At 40.9% G+C, this 26,264-nt stretch overlaps 1 protein-coding gene across 2 annotated transcripts in view; it reads right to left on the reverse strand.

The window, feature by feature from the left end:
* Window positions 1-26,264, reverse strand: part of lsp1a (lymphocyte specific protein 1 a) — a 41,701-nt gene that overhangs the window by 6,485 nt on the left and 8,952 nt on the right. Inside the window, exons 2-12 of one of the 2 annotated variants that reach the window (XM_041795634.1) lie at window positions 18,550-18,696; window positions 14,516-14,867; window positions 12,120-12,256; window positions 11,580-11,817; window positions 11,348-11,476; window positions 8,800-8,843; window positions 8,029-8,110; window positions 4,810-4,941; window positions 3,234-3,329; window positions 902-988; window positions 299-407 (exon numbers count right to left, since the gene is read on the reverse strand). In XM_041795634.1, coding sequence (XP_041651568.1) covers window positions 299-407; window positions 902-988; window positions 3,234-3,329; window positions 4,810-4,941; window positions 8,029-8,110; window positions 8,800-8,843; window positions 11,348-11,476; window positions 11,580-11,817; window positions 12,120-12,256; window positions 14,516-14,867; window positions 18,550-18,696 — 1,553 coding nt within the window. Of the gene's footprint in view, window positions 1-298; window positions 408-901; window positions 989-3,233; window positions 3,330-4,809; window positions 4,942-8,028; window positions 8,111-8,799; window positions 8,844-11,347; window positions 11,477-11,579; window positions 11,821-12,119; window positions 12,257-14,515; window positions 14,868-18,549; window positions 18,697-26,264 lie in introns of both variants that reach the window. The other variant, XM_041795633.1, reaches the window with a different exon arrangement.

The raw sequence follows: 26,264 nt of genomic DNA on the forward strand, positions 1-26,264 counted from the left end.
ATATGAACAACTCCACCATAGGAGGTGCTCTGAATGAAGTTAATTTATGCTACATGTTTTAAAATGTCTGGTTTCCAGGAGGAGGATGAGTTAAAGGAGACACAGGTGATTCACCTGTGGACTGATCTGAGTCACACCTGCAGATCATCAAGGATCTGCTGACTGTGGTTGACTTCAGGTATACAAAGGAAACCTCTGAGATTTTACTGCTGAAAATATCAAAATTATCTGCTGAAAATATCAGGTTATAAACTCCCAGCAGCGTTTTCAAATATCTCTAGTCCGTCTGTGATCTTACCAGATTTCCCGTTGCTGAACGCTCCTCCGTCCTCGTCGTCTACGGCGATCTTTTCGTATTTTCCGTGACCGGTGACAACAAACTTGTACTTTTTAGTGGCTGCTGATCCCTGAAGAGAGAAGACACAACACCTGATTACATGACGGTTAATTGTCCTGTTATGATGATAAATAAAATAATAAACTATGTTACTACTGTTTTCATTTCTCTGTTAAAATGCCTCACAGAAATAAAAAAATGTTGATGCAGAAATCTTCTGCATTAGTCTGATAACAACTAAAAGGTTTGTGATAAAACCTTAGAGTACATTTTATTTCACACACACGGTGAGTACATGTGGATCAGCCAAAGGAAAAAGGATTTTAAAGCAAATTAACCTGAAATCACAAAGCTCCATCTATCATATAAGCATGATGGGTAAAATATAACTATGAAGGTAAATGTGAATTAAAACCATTAAAATTGTAAAGAATTACAAAAAAATGTAACTGAATGAAACTAAACTTGATATTAAATAAAGCAAGTATCATCAAACAGTCTCTAAACAGATTTAAACATGGACACACTGACAGTAAAGTCAGTTTCTGATCATTTGCCTCTCACCTTTGCTCGGCCCCCCGCCCGCTCTGACGAGTCTCTGATCCCCTCCCACATGTTCTTCTTCTGCATCACGTCTCCAGGCTTCACATCCTGATAAATCAATCAATCAATCATCAATACAGATCAATACAGCCCGTTTACAACCCAAATCTGAAAGGAACAGACTGACATTTTAGAAATCTCACTTCTGTTAGGCTAATGAGTCAGGAAGACGGTAGCCAGCTTAGCTTAGCTTAGCTTAGCTTAGCATAAAGACTGGAAACAAATGGAAACCGTTAGCCTCATCCTGTCTTAACTTTAGCTAAAAGCAGCAGTGGAACGTTTCTTTTTGCAGAGGAAGGTTTTTAAATGAGCAGAATTACTCAAAGATGTCTGAGTGAGTCAACAATAAGAGCTTCATTATTAGAAAAGAGGAATCAGTGCTTCTTTAACTTTACATCCTTCCACAGTAAACGTGAAGTTTGAGCATTTGTAACTTTTTGTAAAGTCTCCAACATTTGACTGTTTAAGAACAACAGTAAAAAAGATGAAGGATGTGTAACTTATTTCCTTAGATGAAGTGAATGAATAGTAATGGAGGAGGCAGGCTGACCCACACGGCGTAGGGATACAGGGTGGATGGATACACATTCTGGTCAAAAAATAGTTCCAACAAGAACTTTTCCATGATGACTTTCAGCACTTTTGTCTTTTTGTTTGTTTTGACTTTAAATGAAAATGCAGTGGAATAAAAAAGCAGATATATGGCTTCAAAAATCAAAAGAAACTTTGAAAACTGAAAGGATACATGTTTCTCTGTGAAAGGTTAAAGGGACAGTCTGAAAAATATAAAGTCATACATTTACAGGAGAATTGAAACTATTTGAGATTATAAAGTATGGGAATTATTTAATAAATGGGAATTATTTAATAAAAGTCTGAAATTTATGGGGGAATATCAAAGTTTAAAGTTAAAAATGCTGTAAATTGACAAGATGTTTATACACTTTGAAATCATAAAGCTATAGATTTACAAGAAACCAAACTTCCAAACACATTTCTGAGTTTAAAGCAGTCATAAATGAATGGGGGAAAAATGTTTTGTTAAAAAAATGTAGTAGTTTTATGGCAAAATTCAAAATCTTTGACATAATAAAGTCATCATTGAACAGAAAAACAATCTAAGAATTTTTAAATTAAAAAGTGACAGGTTTATGAGAAAATTCAGTGTTTAGAGACTATAAAGTTCTACATTTTTACAAGAATCCAGGCTGTGAATTTCTGAGTTTACTCGGTCACAAAATTAACTGGAAAAACAAAATTCAAGTAAAAAAACACGTAATGCGGTCAATCTCTAAATCTCTGAATCTCTTAAGGTAAAATCTTCAAATAGAAATAAAACTAGTCTCAGGATCTTAGATCTGTGGACGTTCACAATAAAGTGAAATCTTTTTCCAATGTAACAGATCTGAGGTACAAAGATGCGTGCCTTGAAATCACACGTGGCGCTGCTCGCATCATTTCTGAGAAATGAGCCGCACTTTAAGAGACGGTCCGCCATGTTTATTTCCTCACATTCAGTGTTCTTGTTCACACTGACTGCTTCTCATTAACCCTGTTTTCAAGGCACCAGGAAGTGAGGCATTGAGGGACTTGTTAAGATTGAATGTAAATGATGTTGATGGATTCAACCAGCCCTAGCCAGAATCTATGGTGTTTTAAACTCAAAGATTTTAATGCTTTTCTCCACTTGTCAGACCCTTTTTATTTTGTATTTTTATTTTTCCTAAGAAAATACCAGGTTTGTTTCCACGTGTTTTCTTTTTTTATGTTTTCTAATCAAAATATCACTAAGAATGAAAAATCAGACAGACTGCAGAGGAAGAAGCTGGTTTGAACAGGATGTTCCTTGTTTCTCCACTAGAGGGAAACCTCCCATCACTGACTTCAGGCTGCACCTGACCACATCAGTGTCAGAGGTTAAACCCACCTTTGTTTAAACATAAAGACCAACAAAACTATGAGAAAACACTAACTATGATTAGGGCCAGATGCATCCTCCATAATTAAAGCTGGGGTAATGTTAGCACATCAACTGCCTTCATCTAAAAAAGCAGCGAGTTCATGAATTAATCCTCCATCAATGATTTTTTTTTTAAATTCTTATTTAGAAATAATGAAGCCAGGGTTTGTTTTGGAGGCATTCTCATGTTTTTGACTCTAACATCAGTTCCCTGCCCCTTAATGCTCTCTGTAGATAAATCAGAGCTGTGGAGTCGTGTTAATTTCTGCTCTGGTTTTTATGAAGCCATAGCGAGATGATGATAAAACAGGTTCATGTTGGTGTCAGACTTACTGCTGGTCTGCAGGGAGACTGTCTGCCGCCGTCAGATGGACCTTTAACCCACTGAGTGATACGATTGGCCACGCCCACCTTCAAACCCTCCGTCTCCTGATACAGAGAGAACAAAAACACTGTCATGTTAACACACTTTTCTCAATCAGAAATTTTAAATGATGGATTATGGTTAAAATGGATGATCTGAGATTTTCTACATGTGACATAAAGAACTCCGGTGGTGGGCTGTTGATGAACGAGCTGGTTCACAGAGCCAGCTCTTTAACATGAAGGTAACATTCCTATTGGTAGAAGTAACCTGATGTGTCATGTGTCTACTGCATCCACATCCATCTAAAGATGTGGAATATGTAGAAAAACGAAAAGATTTGGGAAGGGGAAAGACTCTCAGAAGGTAATTAGATGACCGTTCTGTCTGTCACATTCATGATGGACCAATCAGAGCAACAAGTCAAAATGAGGTTGTACGCATGCACTACTCTTGAGCTGCTGTAGATTGTTATTGGTGAAGCTTCCCAGTGAATAAAAGTTACACAAAGGCTGGTCAGTAGACGTGCAAAAACATCTCTGCTGAGAAAAGCTTTTGGTGTGAATCTCAGTATTTGATTCAAAGCAAAATGTGGTCCAGTTCCGATTAAACTGCCACTTTCCTACAGCTAAATCAGCTAACAGCTACTGCAGCAGCAGCCACTGGATACGCCAGCAGACTCCACCTCTAAACTCATGCTGAAGCAGACCAGGAGAAGAGCCGAAACTCTTAAAACCCCCCCTATTTTGTGGCTACATCCAAGCTAATCACCACACTCAAGGCAGCTATTGCAAACGGCTAGTATAAGGAAGCTCCGCCCACAGCTACCGCCTCACTCTCCGTAAATGATGCTGATTGGTCCGAACCGTGTTCAGAGTGGCACAAATGTTGCAGATTGGAGCTTTTCCAGACAGATTAGCCTGATGACACACATGGAGTCTGGCACATCCATCATCTGAATGCCAGAAATACAGAATCAGTGTGACATGTGACACAAGCTTTGTCTTACCAACAACAATCATGCACTTTTAAGGCATTCTGAGAGTAGGAATTTTCTTTCTGGATATTTTCAAACAATGAAGGATTTTAATTTTTATGGCAGAGTTAAAAGATGTTTTGTTAGATTTGTAGCCCTCTGTAGGTTTGTTTGATTTTTCCTCTGAGGTCTGTCATCCTCAAACCTGTACACAACTGAAATGTTCTACAAGCTGTTGGTAAATTTACTGAAATCAGACAGGATTCTGCAAAAACAGATCTGTAGCTGGACTGAGATTTTTGATGTTGCTACAATTTTTTACCTCAAAAGTGAAGAAATAAAAACATCATTATTAATAAATCTGTGATGAAGCAGAGGATAAAAGTGTTTGGCTTTTTTTTGAAAAAGTTAATGCTCTTGCGGTAAAAGTTGTTTGTATTTTTTTTTTTTATAGCTTAGTGGTGAAAGTATAATGTGCCGAGTTTATTTTCTGTAACAGCCAATGGGAGATGCTTTTGTTTCTTTGGCGCTGGTTTTTAGTGACCCAGGTCTCTAGAGTGTTTCCTCACCTTGCAGCTAGCTCCCTTGCTGGGGCTCTGGCTCCAGGCCTCTCCAGCCTCAAACAGGTTTTTCTTGGAGGCGACGACCTCAGGTGAGCTGGTCGGCAGGTCGTTCAATGGTGCCTTCACTGCCCGCGTCTCCTGGGAATTCAACAACAACAAAAAAAGGTTAGATGGCAGCCCCATTGATCTATGGGAATTTTTAAACAACAAATAAGTCAGTTAGTAAAATCTGGCAGCATCAGGCTTCCATACAACGGTGGATTCAGGCTTATCTTTTTGTTTTTTTGCAAGAGGGTCTGGCTGCAGACCTTGAAAAAACCTCTACGCTGGGGCATTCAGCCGGAGACCTCTACGCTGGGGTGGACCTCTACGCTGGGGTGGACCTCTACGCTGGGGTGGACCTCTATGCTGGGGTGGACCTCTATGCTGGGGTGGACCTCTACGCTGGGGTGGACCTCTACGCTGGGGCGTGCAGCGTGTTAGCTGTTGTTAGCATGACTACACTGCTGTGCTAACTAGACCTTAGCATAGCCCCATACGCTGGGGCGTGCAGCAGCAGACCCTGACCCCTACGCTGGGGCGTAGCCCCAGTGTATGGGTCTACGCTGGGGTGTGCAGTAGCAGACCCCAACCTCAGGTCTACACTATTAACACCCGAGTGGTTCGGTTTAGGCATTAAAACCTGAATGGTTAGATTTAGAGTTAGCCAGTGGGCAAGCGGCTAGAGCAGAAAATTCGTCGTGGGTAATTTATGTCACACCCCAGCGTGGAGGTTTGCTCGAGGTCTGCAACCAGATGGCTCTCATTTTTTGGGTCGTTTAAGATTTTATTTTAATATTGGTGATCATTTATGGCTACAAACAAACATGAAAACCGTTTTTTTATTTGTGGGGACTACATGAAAAATCAAATTTTATTACATCTATTTTAGAATATGCATTTCTTTAAAAGAAATGGCATATTTTGTGAGTCAAATTTCCATTTAAATTCTTTAGTATTCAAATAGAAAGAAAATATTTGATCGGTGATATGAATAATATTGGCAAGTTTGACTTCTGTACAGTTTGCATTAAATGGCAATTAACAGAGTGAAGTAAAAACACTGAAATTAATTTTAAACTCATCATTAAACAAATCTTAACATAAAATTGATTTTTTTGATATCTTAGTTTTATCTTTTGTTTTTTTTTTATATTTGCACCCTTGGACCACCCTAAAGCTAGCATTGTGTTGAATCTGAGTTACTTTATACATTTTAAATGCCTTTTTTGTAATTCTGATATTTATATTAAAACATGGAATATACCTGGGTTTTAAAAATATGTGCAAATAAATAATTTTAAAAAGGCTAGATTGCTTTTAATTTATTGTCAGCCTTGGAGGAAAAGAACTCAAAAATACTTGATCAATTAAAATAGTACAGTTAATTTTAAAAGTTAAAATGTAAATGTTGGAATAGGACAGTTCTCTCATATCTTAAAAGTTGTTTAAATCTTTTTTTTAAATCATTTCTTTTCTGATTAGCTCACTTGCATTTCCATACATTTGGCATTTAATTGTGTTAAATTAATGTTTTGTGTTTATTTTTTTATTTAATATTCTTTTTAAATCTCCATTTTTGGCATTAACACTAATGATTTATTATTTTTAAATGAAATCAGTAACTAAACTTTCCAACTCTAAGATTTAGATTTACAAACAAAATGTCAGTTTGATTAAATGACACTGGCAGCCTTGGACCTCCTTGAAAAATTGTGTGCAAATGGAAGGTAGTATGCTTTAGTTTATAAGCAGCCTTGAATGAAAATAACTTTAATTTCAACCTTTATAATTTTAAAAAGGTTAAAAATGCAATAGTCGAAATAGGGAATTATTCCTGCATCTTAAAAGTTGTTTAAATCTTTTTTTGTTGACTAACTTGAACTTCCATACAATTGGCATGTAACGATGTTACCTTTTTAAATTAATATCATTTTGAAATCTCCATTTTAGCATAGATACTAATGATTTAATATGTTAAATGAAAACAGCTACTGAACCTTTGCATTTGAAGAAATAGATTTGAAAATATAATGTCACCTTGATTAAATGAGATTGGCAGCTTTGGACCTCCGTACCCTCAAGGTACGTAGTATGAATGAACGTTTACCACTGAGGAAACACCAAAAACAGCATCTTAAAACTGTTTTATGATGCTAATAATCATTGATCTTTAAACCTGGAGCTCTTGTTCTCTCTTGCTCTTTGTGTCAAACATGATTTAATCGTTTAAAACTCTCCATGAACAGGAGTGTTCGTGTTAAACATGATTAAATGTTTTAAAGCTCTCCATAAATACGAATGTTTGTGTCGACCTCGGGTCAGTGAGTGAGCTGTTAATCAGCCTGAGAACAGCCTGAGGTGAGGAGTAAAAACACGGAGCGGAAAGATAAAAATAGAGATCTCTGAGCGTCCCCTCGTATATCTGTCTGCCTCGCTGCACCTCCGTGTCGTCGCCCAGGTGCTGCAGAGATTTGTGAACGCAGCACAAAGAGGGTCAGAGCCTCCTCTGCCCCTCCGCTGCTTTAAAACAATAAAGGTCCAAAAGTTTAACTGCTACTGTGCACCAAAGACCACACGGTTTCAGAAATTTAGAGGAAGATCACCTAGCCTGGGCTTTTCTCTCTTCTTTATAAAAAAATATTTGCCTCTGTATTTTAGCCTCTAAATTTACAGAATTGTTGCAAAGAATCTGAACATGTATGTCAGTGTGATATTTCCGTTTTTTATTTTAATCATTTGCAGAAATATCTGAAATTCTGTTTTCACTACAATGGGTTACTGCACCTAGATTAATGAGAATGAAAGTGAAATTAAAAGATTGCAGCATCAGGATGCAACAGAACAAAACTTAAAAAGTGAGGGGGTCTGAATACTTTCTGAATGAGCTGTAAATTTGATAAAGAAGTCATGTTTATTTTATCGATATAAATGTTTTAGTGCATAAATAATTCACATTGCAGCTTCATGTGTTCCAAATTCAGAGACATATAAAACAAGTTAAACTTAGATAAACTCAAATTTAAATTCCTTCTAAAAAGCTCATTAAATGATTTAAATAATGTTAGTATTTCTCTGATAGCTTCATTATTATTGGGCCCTTTTGTCTGATGTGTTCTTCTTTGTGTACATACATAACTGTTTGTTAATAATGGTTGCTGTGTGCATGCGTGTGTGTCAGCCGACCTCCACGGCGTGAGCGTACTGCTCCATCTTGTCGTCGATCTTGGGCAGCAGGACGAGCGGCTGAGTCTTCTTAAAGCTGTTGCTGAATCACACAAAAGGACAGGAAACATTAGCAGCTATTAGAGTACGAATGTCCTTAAAAACTTCCTCCAAAGCCGTCAAATCAATCTGTGGTGCACTAAACCGACAGTTCTGTGTGTTTCTAATAACATCTTCAAATCTGTCAAACTGCAGAATTCATCCTTGGTGGATCAGATGATGCTGAAACAATGAAGGTTCTGGATGTTTGGAGAGAACGGCACTGACGTCACGCCTCCTCTGAATGCTGATAGATTTTCCTGGTACAGTTATCCAATAAATAAATAAATCCACTCTGAGTTTTCTCTCCTGCTGAGGTCTCCTCAGATGGCCCGGAGTCGCCGTACCTCACGGCCCATCAGAGGAGAGAAAATACAGCCGCCTGCATCTGGACGGAGTTAAAACCAGGACATCAATCAGAACTGAGGAGGGCAGAGGTGACCTCTGACCCTCTAAATCAGTGTTTACCTTCAGGATAAACGCACCGTGAGAAACCTGGAGCTGCTCCATGATGACTCTACCAACAGAAATACACTTTATGATAACGGTATGACTGTCAGTTATCGTTTTAGTTTCTGATCAATCCTAGGGCCAGGTATTTTTCCGGAAATTTCAGGCATTGTTTGGTTTGATGCAGCCATAAAAACTGTTAGTTAGAGTAAAGTTGATCAGGATTTTGATAAATATATTTACCTTTTCTTGAGCGAGCGGTTCAGGGACTCTGTTCTCTCTGTGATCTGCAGAGAAAAGAAGAAATCTCTCATTATTGACTGAAATTATCGCCCTGATCAGACTGTTATAACTCAGACAAAGACAACAGAAACAGCCGAGTCTGCAAATCTTCATCAAGCTCTGAGTTTCACAGCAGTGCCAGGAGCAATGCATTATGGGAAACAGAGCATTAGGCTTATTTGCCTTATTTCTGATTGTCTTAGCGGTTTTCACGCCTCATTTCAGAGGTTTCAATTAAATTCTACTAGAATTTAACCCTCAGACCTTAGATTTAAAACAGTTTGGGGAATGTTATGTCAGCGCTGATATTTTTGCTGCTTTCAGGACATTTCTTGGAGTGTTTTCTAATGTTTCAATCATCTAAATTTCACCACGATATTCATAAAAGTATTTACACTTCATATATTTCTTTGGCCATACATTTATTGAAATAGTAAAAGTGTTGAAACTAAGTCATAAATTTAAAAATGATCCCCATATGTTTTCATATAACTTTGCAAAATAAAAAACATGAAACCTGATGATTCAAACAGGATAAACAATTGCAAAACCTCCAAATTAATTTTATTTTACACGCTATTTTGAAGAAATTTAGCTCTTCAAGTCTAACCTAAATGTAATCATGTAATCACAGTAATATCATTATCATACAAAAATATTTAGAGCAAATGCATTAAATGTAAACATATTCTATTCCTTTCTGCTTATAATGATCAAGGTTCATAACTAAAAAATATAATATTGAAAAAGTCTGAATGCATGCATATATGTCAATGGTTATGTTTCTTTTTTGAGTTTAAAAACCCAACAGGACTCAAAACATGCAGAAACAACATTAAAAACCCGTGGATAAGACTGTATGAGGACAAATAAGACATCAAGATCCTGTAAGTCTGGAACAACAGTTAAAGCTTACTGAGCTCAGTGTTTCACATGGAACTTTGACTTTATTTTTTATTTTCTAGTTTTAATCAGTGATCAAATGTCAAGCTGCAGAGGTTAAATTTCAGGTATTCTTCACACTAACTGTTTGCTAATGTCTATAAATGGTCTAAGCTGACACACAGACTGTTTCCTATCTCCATTGCATGGATGTATTGTATAAAAAAACGGCTTAGAAGGTGATTGGATGAATGTTCTGCCTGTCACATTTATGACGAGCCAATCAGAGCGACCAGACTAAATGATGTCGTAGACATGTGGAGAGCCGATCCTAACCGGAGCTGGCATTGTTTATGAGCAGCAGAGCCTCTTGGTTAATAAATCCATGCCATTGCCCGTGGGGAGACGTGCAAAAGCATCTCTGCCAAGACAAGCTCTCACTGTGGCTCTTTGCTCTTGTTTTAATAAAGAAATGTGGTTTAGGACGGCTAAAACTGCTGCTATACTATAGCTACAGCACCACTTATTGCTACACTGGTGGCAGCTATTACTGCGAGCATAAATGTGGTAGATTGGAGCTTTGCAAAATGGATTACATGGAGTTTAGCAAATCCATTTGCTCTGCAAGGTCCTAAATATTCAGTTTTATGACAAAACAACAACAACTGAAGGTGCACAGGTGCAGGACACACATGCAGTGTCATGCACATCAAACATCAACAATTCTACACACGACCTCAAGTCAAGGGAATCTTATCCTTAGAATATGATGACAATTCTTCAGAGGCTTTTCTTGAGATCATAACTTTTTTGCCTACATTCTACTGCATCCTTGCTTTTGTGCACAAAATTAGAAAACTGAGGAGCTTGCCGCCTCCAGCTGCCAGATATCTACGATAAAAAACACTCACCAAAAGCCCTTAAAAAGTAACTGAACCCCAGAGTTTTAGCTGAATTACTGTAAATAAATCCTTCAATAAGGGAAAAATGTCTCTTTGGAGGGTTAAGACTCACTCAGATCTACACAGTCTTTTCTGCTTCTTAGATGTGAATTTCTGGCCATAATGCCAAGTCAGGCTTACCATGATCATGGTAAAAGATCATTTAAAAGACTCAAGCTTGCATGTTATCAACCTTGTCTTAAGAAAAACATGGTTTGGGCGCAGTCTTGGGTTAAAGAACTACATTACCCACAATCCTAGAGTATCACAGCCATGTGTCTGATTGGGAGTGGCCGCTATTTCCCTTTAATTTCAGCTACCAGCTGCTGAAAATGGGTGATAACTGTTCTGTGGTGATGACCTGGCATATGTCACCCGCCCCCCAGATCAGCCAATAGGAAAATTCAGTTGCAGTAGTCAGGTTTCAGCCTGTAGAGGGCAGCTGTGTTTCAGCAGAGAAAAGGGTCTCGGGGTTTAGTTGCTCTTTAAATCATCAGTGAATTCTCTGATCACACACCATGCTTGTCCTGGTGAAGCCATAACACACAGGCTCTTATACACACATGAACACACACATGCAACTTACAGGCTGAGCCCATCAGCTGTGAAGATAACACAGTTAACTGTTAATAAGGTGTTTTAGGAGTAACATTTAACTAAAGGCAGGCTGCCATCGCTGTGTTCACCTTGTGTGTGGGAGCTTTGGGGCTGAACGGGCTGAATGTCTCGTCTCCATCCACACTCAGGATCTTCATCCTCTCTGCTGCCTCCATCCTCCTCCTCTCAATGTCCTCCTTCATCTGTCTCCTCTCCTCCTGGGACAACAGGTCATAAAGACGGTTAAACTCCTTATTTCTACACAGGGAGATCCAGAAGGTGGCACAAAGGACACAAGACCCGTAGACGATCCTCTTTTACCTCTTCTTTGGCCAGCCGATGCTGCTCTTCCTCCTGCCTCCGTCTCTCCTCCTCCTCCCTAACTCTCCGTCTGTCCTCCCTCCTCCTCTTCAACTCCTCCAGCTCCTGCTCGGCCTCGGCCTGTCGGTGTCTCAGCTGCTCCAGCTCCTGGCTCTCCTTCTGCTGGAGGCCCTGCCGGATCTTCTCCAGGCGCTGCTCCGTCTCCAGGATGGCCTCCGACTCCTCCGGATCCGAGCTCCTGCTACACGTGGAGATGAGTTCACTTTTTAAATGCAAATATTACTTTAAATTCATGCAGTAATTCTGAAGTCTTCATTCACATATAAATCTAGTAAGAGAGATTAAAGACCAGCTGGGCAGGTAGATTCTCTGTTACCACAGGGGGCGCTATGCTGTCTCAGTGTACTACTTGGACTTCTTGTATTGTGTAAACTTGATCTTCATTATGTCTGTGTTTAACATTACAGCCCGAGAACACTGACTGACAGCTGACAGTGATCCTGGTTCTATCTTCACTGCAGCTGTGACTCAAACACTCACCTGCTGCTCCGTTTTGTCTTGTTCTTCGTGTACGACATCACTTCCTCGCTGGTTGCGTCTCCGTTGCTGTGTTTTGGCTCTTGCTGGACAAAAACTTTGGATGTGTAGGAGATTTTAACTTCTTTTCTTTTCTCCACCTGGCCAAGAAAGTTTGACAGAATTAATTCTTATCCTCGACGTTTCATTTCAGTTAAAAGATTTTCATCTTCTGATTTGGTCTATGAATCACGTCAGTCTTGACAAGAAAAAAAGATATTTCCATTTGAAATCAACACTGGACTTTTTAAAGCCTTGGACTTGTGGCAGAAATGGTTGTTTTGTCTCCTACAATTCAAAATATGACTCAGACTTGTTTGGACAGTTTGCAAGCATCACTTAAACCTTTTATTGTAAAAAGAATCAGGACAAGAACAAAGGATCTGAGACATAAAAAGAACATATTTCCAAATATGTCAGACTTGCCTGTAGACTTGACTTTGACCTTAATGGACAGGTCTAAAACATTTTTGGTAAACATCTTTGGATTTGACTTCATCTCAACTTTAAAGTCTTGTTTTGTGATTTGTTATGAGTGCCTTGACTTAAGCTGACAAAGACTGAAACTGTCTGGGTCTGGATGACTAGACCAGTGGTTTTTTGAGCTTTTTTTTTTGGCCGAGGCACACCCAAGAGTGAGCCAAAATCTCAGGACACATCATCTCCATAATGATGCAAATTTTACTCTTTAACATGTCTTCATGTTGTATTTTTTTTGACAACCCTGGCCTTTACCATTTGGTAGTAACTGGCGTACACAAATGCACTCAAAATTATGTTTTTGCAGCGTACATTTCAGATATATCTGCCTTATTCACAGTTGTCGATTAAAGCAATCTGTCGTTGCACATCCAAAAATTTTTGCACCTGTTATTAGGCATTTTTACACCTAATTATCCAAAATATGTACAGTACTGTGCAGAAGTTTTAGGTATGTAGAGCGCTAATGGTTCCTCACAGGTCCTGATGTTCTCCAACCCCAGGCTGAAGAGAGGAGGGAGGGCAGCCAGAGTCAGTGTCGACACATTTGACATGTACGTGTGTCGCACAGCAGCCAAGGTTGAGCTTAACAGCATTCCTTTTGTCCGGGCCTTTGCACCCCTGGTATTACGCCCAGCAACCACCAACAGTTTTCAGGTGCTTAGAACACACAAACGACAACCAGGGGGTTGTGGCAGCCCTCCTACCCGCCCTAACAGTACCCCAGGCCATGTTTAAGCGCCACATCTACCCATAACTCCGCCCTAAATCTGTGGAAGAAAGAGCTGAGTCGAAATGCGAAGCTCTCCATTTACTGGTCAATCTATGTTCCTACCCTCACCTATGGTCACGAGCTGTGGGTAGTGACCAAAAGAACAAGATCACGGATACAAGCGGCCAAAATGAGTTTCCTCCACAGGGTGTCTGGGCTCTCCCTTAGAGATAGGGTGAGAAGCTTTGCCATCTACTGGGAGGAAGCCCTGGAAAGACCCAGGACATGCTGGAGAGACTATGTCTCTCAGCTGGCCTGGGAACACCAAGGGATCCCCAGGAAGAGCTGAACGAAGTGACCGGAGAGAGGGAAGTCTGGGCTTCCCTGCTTAGGCTGCTGCCCCTGCGACCTGACCTCAGATAAGCGGAGGAAGATGGATGGATGGACGGGTCGCAGTAATCATGCATGGTTGTACAAATCCCCAAGGCACACCAGTGTGCCTCGCCACACCATTGAAGAACCACTGGACTAGACCATGGACTGTATAAAACATGGACATAGCCTCATTTGGCCACTACTGGCTTTTGGAAGTGTAGGTTTGATGCACATTGGTCACCATATTGGAAATGCTGTCCCATATTAATTTTTGATTGGTGTAAAAACAGGCAAAGAGGTGGAGCCAACGTGGGCTGTAAGCCTTCTTGGAAATGGATACAATGTGACCATTTGTTGGTCAACTTAAAATCTATGTATCTTAATACTTTAATACAAAAACGGACAAATGGTTTGAAAATATCCCTCCTCCACAGTATGCCAATAAAAAATATGAGCCCTTGACACCAAATTTGTGGCTGAACCAGGCTGTAAAGATGCTGAATTCTGCTGTTAAAAAAGGACATTTTAACATTGGTGTGTGTGGGATTGCCAAGGCTTTTGCAGCCAGCCTCTAGTGGTTGATGGAGGAACTGCAGTCTGCAGAAATGGCTTACTCTACATGGAAAAAAAAGAATTCAGCCAACTCATAATTACACCAACAGGAACTGTAATGACATTGTATTCAAATCCATGTACTTTAATATGGAGTTGGCCCCTTTAAGACTTTAGAAAAACTCATCATCTGATTCATCAGAGACTTGTCAGGAAAGAACTGAAACTAATAAACTCTCACCTCTTTATTTGGCCTCTGACTTTCCTCCCTCCTCTTCATCATGGCCTCATCTCTCCTCCTCTTCTCCTCTTCCTCCCTCTCTCTCTCCCTCTTGGCCTCCTCCTCCTCACGCTCCTTCCTCCTCTCCGTTTCCTCCTGCTCCTGCCTCTGGACTCGTCTGTGTGATGCGCTCGAAGCCTTTGCGGGCATACTTTTGTTCAACATGACCTCCTCTTCCTCCTCCTCCTCTCCTCCCTGGCTGAGCTCCTGCAGGCGCTGCTGCCTCTGTTTCTCCCTCCGTTGAGTCCAGTCGCTGAAGCCTTCGTCCTCCTCCAGAGACGGGGAGCTGCTGGGCTTTAGGCCGCCGTCGTACCTGCGGACAGAGTCAGGATGTCTTACTGACCGCTGGTGGAGAATCAGAAATAAACCCACAAAAATTACAACTTAGACTGCTGGGACTGCCTGGCTTTTTCTAAAGTTCGGGTTTGCAGGAATTGTCCTCTTCCTTAAATAAATCCTCTCTGCTGGTGGGTTAAGTTGTTGTTATACTCCTGAGAGGTTTTGGGAAATCATCATTAGTCATAAACTTAAGAAGAAACGGTTCACAGCTCAGTTTAAGTCCATCAGAAGGTATTAGATGATTTTATTAATGAGGCTGCAGCGCTTCAGTAAACAGAGATGGAGAGAGAGACTTCAGGAAGGGCCAGCGGCGCGTCCCTGGAGCACCACTCCGCTATGTTCAAGGTATGCTGCAGGTCTTTTTCAGTGCCGGCCGCTGCCAAACCGCATCAATACCCGTCAATCAGAAAACTTCAAAAAGGAAGTCACAAGCGTAGTATATCCGGTCGTAAATCATCACGATCTCAACATTATGTCTCATCCTGCAGCGAGAGCAAAGGGTCACTGAGAGGTCAGTGGGTCACAGAGCTACAACGGCGCCATTGACGAGGAAAAGTTAACTTTTGAGGACATTTAGCCAAAGAATTTTGCATAAAAACAAAGATCCTTTAAGCAAACATTAACCTTTTAACTTCATAATGTCCTCACCCAATGGTGGAAGCAATAATACCATGGTCTTATACTGAAAAGGATGATAAATTAACCTAAAAGGGTAAATCGTCCGCTGACATACTATTCCTGCGTGAACTTGCAGTTCTCCTGTGATCTCTGCCCACTGATCAGGGCTGTGCTCTAGACTCACCTCCAGTGGGCGAGGTTGATCACCTTCAGTCAGAGCAAACTTGTGGCGCTTCGGTGCGCAGTGCAGTAATCTTATGCGGGTCAGACTGTGAGAAACAAGATTCTCTGGTCTGATGAAATCAAGACTAACCTGTTTGCTCTCAATTCTAAACCTTATGTTTGGAGGAAAACAGGCACTGCTCATCACCTATCTGCTACCTTTGCATGGTGGGGGCAGCATCATACTGTGGGGGTGTTTTTCAGCAGACATTTCCTCGATGAAAACCTGTTCTGCAGCCCTCAGGACCTCAGACTAGGTTGAAGGTTCACCTTTTAATATGACAGTGACCCTAAGCACACAGCCAAGACAGCACAGGGGTGACTCTGTAAGTGGCCAGGCCAGAACCCTGACCTGAACCCTAACCAGCATCTCTGGAGAGACCTGAAAATGTCTGGCACTGACGGTCCCCATCCAACCTGACTGAGCCTGAGAGGATTTGCAAAGAAGAATAGCAGAAAATTCCCAAATTCAGGCGTGCAAAGCTTGTTGGTCATATTCAAGAAGACTGGAGGCTGTAATTGATGCAAAAGATGCTTCAACTAAGGACTTAGAAAGGGTCTGAATACTTCTGTCAATGTGATTAAATTAAATAATATATTACAGTTTCTAAAATTCTGTTTTCAATTTGTCATGACAGGGTAGTCAGAGTGTCTTTGGCAAATGCTTTTTCTCATTCTGACATCTGGAACATGTGCTGCGTTCAAATGCAGTAAATAAACCAGAGCAAAGCATTTCTGCCCTGATTAGCCTCGTTAATCACAAATCCATTAGCAGCAGATTAAAGCTGGTGAATGTCTGATTGGCCTCAGACAGCTGGGATAATAACCTGGACAGAAAAACATACGGGACACATGTTCCCAGAGTTCAGTCATGACGGAGGCGTTAAGGTTTTAGAACATCGAAGGTTTTATCCACCTTCTTCTTTAAAAACAGTCTGCCAGGTGACCATCGCAACAACACAAGACTTTAAGTGGCATGATTGCGTCTGTTTTTGCACACGTCTGCAGCTGAAACTGTGGTAAACATTACAGAGAATGACAGCAAAATGTTAAAGAAGTTCTTATTGGGGGCATTTTCAGTCCCGCTCTGAGTGTTTTGTGTTCCCGGGAGCTGGCAGAAAGGAATTCACTCCACATTCCCCACATGATTAAGACACTCCGCTCGGACCGTAGAGCCCCCCCCCCCCCCGCTGCATGATGGGGGTCTCTGCATGATCTCACAGTGGCTGACAGCCTTAACGAGCCACCATTTTTCTGTTTGTGTGAGAAGGAGACACCTGCACTGATTCCTGACAGGAGTGAGTCAGACCAGGTTTCATCAGGAAACACCTCCGGGGCTCTGGTGTACTGTCTGTGACGTGGAGCTGAGCTACAGCTGTGTCACACGCTCAGGATCTTTACACAATCGTTGACGGGAAGAGGACGAGTCTGGTGAACTCTCTAAACCCCCCCGGGTGCAGGCTTGTCAATCATCTTATTCTATTCTATCACTCATGTCAGCCTTTCTGTTGCATCCTGCTGAATCTCACTCAGGGTCTGGACTAGGCCCCTCGTCTTAACTCAAAGCGCTGATAACCAGCTGCTTGGCATGATCTCATGAAGATAACCTGAGTTTGTAGAGTTGTCTTCATAGTTCAAGCTGCAACCCAACGCAGCTGCCACATCAGCATCCGAAGGTTCAAACTGTTCCTCCTGATCTCAAATGAGGCAGAAAATCTTGCAACAAACTCTCACAAACAGCATTACATCAGGGCTGCTTCTGACAGAAAACTTTAAATTAGAGGCTGCAGAGGAGCTGCAAGCCGGGTCACTGCGGCCTCAGAGCAGCTGACGTGACGGAGAGGAGAAGGTGTTGTAGGTGCAAGCTGTAATCAGGTTTTGTTAAATTAATAGTCAGTGGCTGAAACACAAGCTTGGACACGTCCGGGGTTTGTAGTAAACATTCTTTGGGGGTTGTGTAATGAGAAGGCAGCTGTGTGTTCATCTTCACATCGCCGTGGCAAGAAGGGGAAAGGGTTATTTGCAGCTTCTCCCGATGGAAACATTTGTTTTTTGTAACAAGACATGCATGAAACCTGTAAAACATGAGTGTACGACCAGGAGGAGGAGGAGGGAGAGTGAGGACCGCTACAGCTGGAAACATGACGACAGACTCTTTAAAGAAAAACAGCCACACAGTCAGCAGCTTGTACAGGAAATCATTGGACATGAGGGAAATGAATGAAAAATGTTCTGCTCTTAATAACTTCCTGGGTTCCCATGATGCCATGGGCCAGGAATTCAAGGACTGTTTGATGTCACATTTACATCCTTTAAGGGCCAGACTCTTCCAGATTTTAGACATGACTCAACAGCACTAGAGTCAGATCTCTGCCAGGGAGTGAATCTACTGCATGAAAGTCCACTTTGACAATGTGATTTTATGAACGACCTTATCATACATTTAGAAATATGCAGAGTGCATTAGCAGACTCAGGAGTGAAAAAGGGCACCTGCTGTACGATGTGAGGTATCAGTGCAAGTTTTTCCCACTTGGAGACCAACAAGAAAGACACTGTTTTCTGATCAGCAAAGAGGCACCTTGTTTCATTTTGCCTTCCAAAAATGAATTTGATCATCTATGGTCCATATTGAAGGCAGCCCCTGAACATAATCCCCTACAACAGCTCAAATATGCAAAACCAAACAATAAACCTGATTTGCTATGATGGTTGAACTTTTTTGATTGAATCTGTAAACGTGAACCCAACAGCAGGTATGTCTCCTGCTAAAGCTATGAAGTAGTTTGTGAGGTATCTAAGTGGCTCTGTGCTTACATGCTCTCCTCTGCCGGCGTCTCGTTCTCTGATGAAGACTCTGCGTGTAGCGAGCCGCCGTTCGTCCAGCGTGACGCCTCCCGAGCTCGTCGTCGACGCTCCCGCTCCACCTCCTCAGCATCCTCGACGCTCCTCTGAGCTGTCAGCCTGCAGGGAGATAGATGGTAGACTCACTATTATTCTGGGTTACCCATGAGACTGCATTTACAAATATCTCAAATCATGACACTTGGTTGGGACATTTTGCTTACTATATGGATTTTTTTTGGCTTATTACAAGACCTTGGGTCTCATGAAAGGTGCTATTTAAGTCCAAGCTATTATTATTATTATTATTATTATTATTATTATTATTATTATTATTATTATCACTATTATTATCATTATTATTATTATCACTATTATTTTATTATTATTTCAATTCTATTATTTTTATTATTTTCATTAGTATTTTTTATTATTATTATAATTATTATTAAACTCAGGTCTTATTTTGCCATTTTAAGCCTTTAGAGATCATTGGGACATTTTGCACCATTCAGTTTTTTTTTTTATTTTCAAGCCATTTTGGCTCTGTTGAAAGAATACAGCTCAAGATGGCCAGAGGATATTTATTCATGTATAGAAATCTTTAAAACAGTTATTTCATTGGCTTAAATTAGCCTAAAATGACTATCTACACAAAAACCGACGCATTTGTTCCTAAAGACCAAAAATGTCCCATTGAAAACCATTGAAAATGACTTTTTCATCTGATGCATTCCTTTATGTTAAGAATTAATTTTGGACACCTAGCTTTCTGTTTTTATTTTACATATTTGTTGTCCATCAGATGGCGCCACTTTTTCCCATTCAAAGTATGAAACAAAATGTCACTATCTTTACTGTTATCTGCAGGGGTTGCTTGCTACTGACAGGATACCTGTGACACTATTAATGTTAGATAAAGGTGTGTAATTCAATTAAACTTTTTGTGATTTTGTTCTATTAAAACAGTCGCATGTGTAAACATACTGGCCTTTGAAGGGTAAAATATTTAAAGATATAATTAATATTTTACATGTATATTTCAGTCTAAAGTTGTTTTAAAGGACTGAGTCGTTTTAAGTGGAATAAAATATAAATATATTTTATTTTCACAGCAGTTTTTGGGAAGTTGGGCTGGGAAATTAATCAAAAATTAGATTAAATCGCTATATGCCCTGCTGCAATTTTCAGATTGCAGAAGATGCAATTTTCTTTAACCTGAAATTTGTGTCAAAATAGCAGATTAAAACATTTTTTTGCAGCAGAGACAAAAATCCCAAGTTTGTCTTATTAAATTTGAGAATGACATAATAATCATAACTCCCTTCAATATATCAATTCTTGTCCAATTTGCAATACAAGTCAAAATCATCACTACAAGATATTTTTCTAGTTTTACCTAAAATTGTGTTGGTTATAATATAGAATGATTTGATGATTTATTGCTTGTCTGTTTGTTGGTTAAAACATAAGGAACTTAAGAAATAATCGCATATCAAATTGCAATACTGGGGAAAAAAATTGCAATTTGATTATTTCCCCGAATTGTTCAGCCTTACTGGGAAGTGGACATGTTCTGTCCACAGGGTTAAATGTGTTAGGACATTAAACAAACTCTCAAGGGTTAAATCTGGAAAATGACATAAGTCACATTCACTCCAAAAGTCAAAATAACAGCTTAAGTGCAATGGGATTTTTTTATTAACCAGGAATGAGACAAACAGAGAACTGATGAATCATTGCAGCATATCTTAGAGTTTGTTTACTCGTGATAAAACGCTTGGAAAGAGGACGTTTGCTGCAAAGAGAAATCAAAAACTGATGAAAGTTTTGGCAAAAACAAACAAGAAATTAGCAGATTTAATTTCTTTTCATCATATTCTTTTCCTCAAAATGTTACTCAAGTGTTGTGAAAAACAGCCTCAGTCCTTCAAACTTTAAACTTGTGTGTTAATCTTAAAGGATGAATAACACCTCTGCATAAGTCATCCTGTATAATTTCTAAAGTCAAATCAGTGCACTTAATGGAAACTTTACAACAAGAGGAATGAATTTAAAGAAATTCCTGTAAAAGTTTAAAAACTCAGAGACATAAACCACTTGAGTAACACTTACTAAACTCACAAAGAGCAGTTTGGCCCCTTAGAGACTAAGTCTCTCATCTCTGGTGGTTTTAAAGCAGTAAAAGTTCAAATGAGAACCATTTGTCCCGGATCACTCCCACTGCTGACTCACGACTGTCCCCCCTCTCTCTGTTAACAAAGACTCTGTAACTGAACATCCGTCAGCCTCAGATAAAGAACGATTCTCTGTGTTTATATCAGGATAAACACACCAGCTGCTCACCTCATGTGTCAGCATTTATTACAAACAATGTGAATCTTTATTTATTCAGAGACAAGGAACACCAACACTCGAACATGTTGTTAAAAATTCCTGTCAGAGTCGGCGCCTCAAACGCAGCCTGCACACAGAGAAACAACCAGGCCTGCTGTAGACCTCATGTACTGCTCACCAGCAAGAAAAAAGTGAGAGAGGCCACCAAGACACCTATGACTACTCTGAAGGAGTTCCAAGCTTCAGCAGCTGAGAAGAAAGACTCTGCAGACAACAACTGTTGGCCGGGTTCTTCACCAGTCAGAGCTTTATGGGAGAGTGGCAAAGAGGAAGACACTGTTGAAGAAAACTCAGATTCAATCTGGACTAGAGTTCACCAGAAGGACTGTGGGAGACTCCATGGTCAAGAGGGAGAAAGTTCTTTGGTCTGATGAGACCAGAATGGAGCTTTTTGGAGATCAGACAAGATGCCAAACACACCATCCCCACTGTGGTGGTGGCAGCATCACGCTGTGGGGATGCTTCTTAGCAGCCAACCCTGGAAGGCTTGTTTAAGGTAGAGGGTAAAATGAATGTGGAAAATCCTGGAGGACAACCTTTTCAGTCTGACAGAGAACTACGGCTTGGGAGAAGATTTATTTTCCAGTCAGATACTGAGCTGAAGCGTACAAAGCTACACAGAAATGGTTTAAAGACAACAAGCAGGATGTTCTGGAGTGGCCCAGTCAAAGCCCAGACTTCAATCCAATAGAGGACTTGTGGCTGGACTTGAAAAGGGCTGTTCACACCTGATCCCTGTACAACCTGACAGAGCTTGAGCAGTTAAGCAAAGAAGGATGGAGTTTAATTACAGAGTCAGTCAGGCTGAGGCTTTTACCTGAAATCTGGAGCATGCAAACATATTCAGACCCCTAAATGTTCCTCAGAGTTTGGCGTTTGTTGGTGTTTCATGTGTTTTAGCCTCACTGGTGTCGAGTTTCTAAACTCACACGTGGCCCCAGGCTCACTAATAGATCCCTAATGGGTCCTAGGCTCCATCTGTTCCTCCACCCTCCACTTTCTTCAGTAGACAGACGATGTAGGTGGGACACACTTTGATCTCTGACCCGAACCTTCTTCCTCTCGCCTCCGCAGGCTTGGTTCATGGTTGTTGGACGGTTGTTTGACTGATAAATGGATCTTAAAGGCCATTAAAACTTTACTGATGTATTTAGACTGTATGAATGTTTCTGGCTACAACATGACATCTTCAGTCCTCCTTGAAAAGCCCTGGTCAGCAGGATAAGATGCCAGCTTTATTACAAAGAGTGGAAAGAACTATGTAAGAGTGGGCGTTGATTTAAGAGCAATGATAACCTCTACACTCATCCACATCACTTCCTCTCTTCCTTCATTCTCTCTCTCTATCCTTCCTGTTAGAAGGCGGGGGCAAGCAGAGAGGAAACGAGGGAAATGGTGGAGGTGAAGAGGCCTGAGAACAGCTGGATGTGGGTCAGAAACTCTCTGATAGAGGCTCAGTGATGATAAGGTAAAAGGCGGGGCGACAGCAGCCACTGTGTCATTAACAACAGCAACTTGGAGGCTGATTGGATGAATGGTCTCTGTCACATTTATTACAGTTTATTCAAGGCATAAAATACTACTATAAATTCTAATAACTGTGATTACTTACTAGCAAAGCCTGCATTAAATTGGACACATTTTATTAATGCCCTGATGTTGATCCTTGTTCAGACATCACATTTATGTTTAACCCACTGGCCATAGGATTTAGGCCCTTAATAACCATTAAACTATACTGTTTCCTTTTTAAGCTTTTAAATCACTAAAAACTCACTTAGATGGAAGGTCTTCATCCAGAAAGGGGCATCGCTGAGCAAAGTACCCAGTTGGATTGCTCTTATTTATAGACCTCCCACTGTCAGAGGCTTACAGTCATTATAAGCTGCCCCTCTCCAAGATGGCCGCCGCATAGACATACTGCTCCTGTGAACAGTAGAGAGCCAGGTGGAAACTATGTTTATATCTGTGGGATTTATTTATCTGCAGTGGATGTGGGTTTTAGTAGTAGCATGAGACTGTAGCTGCATACTTGCAATGAATCATGGGACTTGCAGGCACTTTTAGCATGGCTCCATTAAAGCACATACTGAGGTATATCTAATTTAATATGATAACCATTATCTTTGATTAGACAGAAAAAAAGAATTGCTGAGATGATTTTGTCCGTCAGTGTGAACACTGGCTCTAGTTGCTGGTTTGACAGTTTATCCTGAGGTTAGAGCAGTCTGAGAGTTGAAAGCATAAACTTTGAGCTGAGCCCTCCCTCCTCTGCCCTCTCATTACGTCTCCTTTCTGTAATCAGTGCTGCGGGATTCAGTGGGACTCTGTCATACCTGGCACCGGCTCAAACATCTGATTCAGGCTGAATGATTAATCCCTCTCAGAGTGATTTTAAAGCACCAGGATTACCGGCAGCTTCACTTCCTCCTCCTCGTCCTGTGTGTTATCAAAACTTGCTCTGTGGCCTGTACGGAGGCTAAAGTGTGTCCTCTCCTGACGGTTGGTGCCTAAAAACACTTTCACCTCTGTGGGAGTTGAGCAGCTCTTTGTCTGTGAGTCTTGTGTTGTTGTTGCTCTGTAAAGTGACACCGCAGACATGACCGAGCACGCCGCCAGCACCGAGTCTTCCTCTGTTAAAGCTGACTAAGAACGCTGGGGGGTCTGTGTGACTGACAGGAGGTTTAAACCCTTCTCAATGATACACCTGAGCTCTAAAGTCAACAAAGAGGGAGCAGGGAGACCAGGAAAGCACTTTAGAGATAAAAGAAAGGCACTGGATTACACATCATTATAAAGCCTTTTAAATTGTATTTACAGAAGAAATTTTGTTTATTTTCTGCTTGTATTCTCAAAATAACGTTCCTGGTTTTGCTGTATTTCAAACACACTTTACTGGGCAGAAGATGACGGTTTAAAGTGGAATAAAATGGGAACAAAAGTAACAAAAGTTGATCCAGTGAGCTCCCAAGACGACAACATAACCCCTGAATAAGGTATAAAATGGTCAGTCTTTTTTAATAATCAATTCAAAATGGTAGATTACCTGTTGAAGTTAGGTTATGACTTCTGGAGGTGTTTTGGAGATCACATAAAGCCACTTAAGTCCACCAAATTTTATCCATGTAGGTGAAAGTGTATTTGATTGGGAGCCATTTGGCAGGAACTACAGGATTAACATCAAAGCTTTTTTTTTTCCACCAAATCTGATGCCTCTGTGAAGTTTCAGAAGTTTTTGGACCATGTGATGTAATTTATTTAAAGAAGTTCAAGTACAGATGAGAAACAGAGTCATTGACATCTTTCAATCTGGAAAGGGTTACCAAGGTTGGATTTCTGAGGCTTTAGGACTCTGGCAAACCACAGTGAGCTCCATTATCCACTAATGGGGAAAACTTGGACAAATGGTCAATCTAAAACAATGACTCCAAGAGCGCATCCACAACTCATCCAGGGGGTCCCAAAACAACCCAGAACAACATCTATAGACCTGCAGGCCTCGCTGACTCAGTTAAGGTCAGACTTCATGGTTCAATAATAATAAAGAGACGGAGCAAAAATGGCATCATGGGAAGGTTCCAAGGCCAAAACCACCCCCCACCCCCATCAGGAATAAAACTAACACAGCATTCTTTCAAAAGAACATCAGACCAACAGTCAGACATTGGGGAGGGATTTACAGGACAATGTTTTTGAGTAAAAACACAAAAGTTTTGTAGCATTTTGGCTGTCCGTTTACACGGCAACAGTGTTTTGGTGCCTGAAAATGGAACGTTTTGGAAACGGGCTCCAGAGTGGAAGTTTGTCAAAACGCCCCCGTCTCCGTGTAAACAGGGAAACTGGCACTTTCTTAAAATGGACATGCACACTGCGGCTGTAGTAAATATCCATTCGTGAGTAGGCTTATAACGCATGTGTGGATGGGAAGCCCAAAACAAAACAAAGATGGCCAACACCAGTGTGCTGTTCGTGCTCCTCACTCTTTTGAATTTAACTGTACTTCTCCAACAAAGTGTTGATTTACTTCACCATCACTTTGATCAGCAGAGACATATTTCGTGCCTGCACCAGATTCGGACTTGACCCATACGCAGCCCGAAGGGCAGCCCAAAGACCACATTAGACATTGCAAAATCACACCGCCATCAACTGGCCTGGCATGTATACTACATTGTTTTAGGTGTTTCCCGCAGTCTCATGTGAATGGAGATCATTTTGAAAACACTGCCGTCTGAACGTGGAACTTTTTGGAAACAAAAAAGGAAAACGAAGCAAAACGTTGTTGTGTAAACGGGGCCAAAGTCTAAACTTAAATCTGATTGAGATGCCATGGCAGTCAGAATGAGAATAAAGGAGGAGCTGGGGTGGAGGAGGGTTGCAGAGCAGTTTAGTCCCCGTCCACATGGAGATGAATTCAGGAGTCTACGCAAACGTTTTTTTGTCGTATCAGCATTTCATCCACACAGAATATGCATTTTGGGTGACTGTAAACAATACTTTTTGAATCCCAGAGTGCAGAAATCCGTGAACATCTACCGTTTCGTTTTCGTGTGGACAGCCAACCACATCTTTCTTGAAACGATTATGTCACACATAGCGTAGCTCTCTTAAGATGCCTGCGTGGGTCCGGCCGAAACAACAATGGCGGTTACAGGGTTCGTGCTGCAGAAGCTACTGAGCTTGTTATGGCTTTTACAGCAGCTGGTAGCTGTCGACTCCGTGGCCTGCCTGAACTAACCCCATATGCTCAATTTAATGGCTGACAAGCAAAAAGACAATCATGTCCAGGTTTTTGAGGAGGCCAATCAGATTTAAGGGGGCCTTGATTGGCCCAAACCACTGGCTCCACCCCTAGAATATTATTGATAGTGCCGTAACCCATCAGGGGGTTGGAAACAAGATATTACTATTATTTTGGTTCCTAATATGTTTACCACTTACAGTGCTGTCATAATTTAGTCACAAAAATACATCAATATTTTCTTCTTGTCAAGATGTTTGTTTACAGACTTAGCATGTAGCCCCGCCTTCTGCTGAAATTATTAAGTCCAGTACAGTCAGGCACAAGCTGCATGTGCAAATATGGGCCGTATTTCATTATATTGCTAGAATTAGCTGCGGGCCAATCACAATTGGACTTCCGGCTGAATTAGTTTAGACACCCCCACATTAGGAGGAGTTTATCCAAGTATGACCCTGCGATTCACCACTTTGATGCATCTGTGACGTTTCTGGACAGGTAAGTCCATCAAATAAGCAATTCACTGAGAAAGAATGGAGCAGAAAGCATG

The sequence above is a fragment of the Cheilinus undulatus genome, linkage group 9 (genome assembly GCF_018320785.1).
Source record: "Cheilinus undulatus linkage group 9, ASM1832078v1, whole genome shotgun sequence".
Lineage (NCBI taxonomy): Eukaryota > Metazoa > Chordata > Actinopteri > Labriformes > Labridae > Cheilinus > Cheilinus undulatus.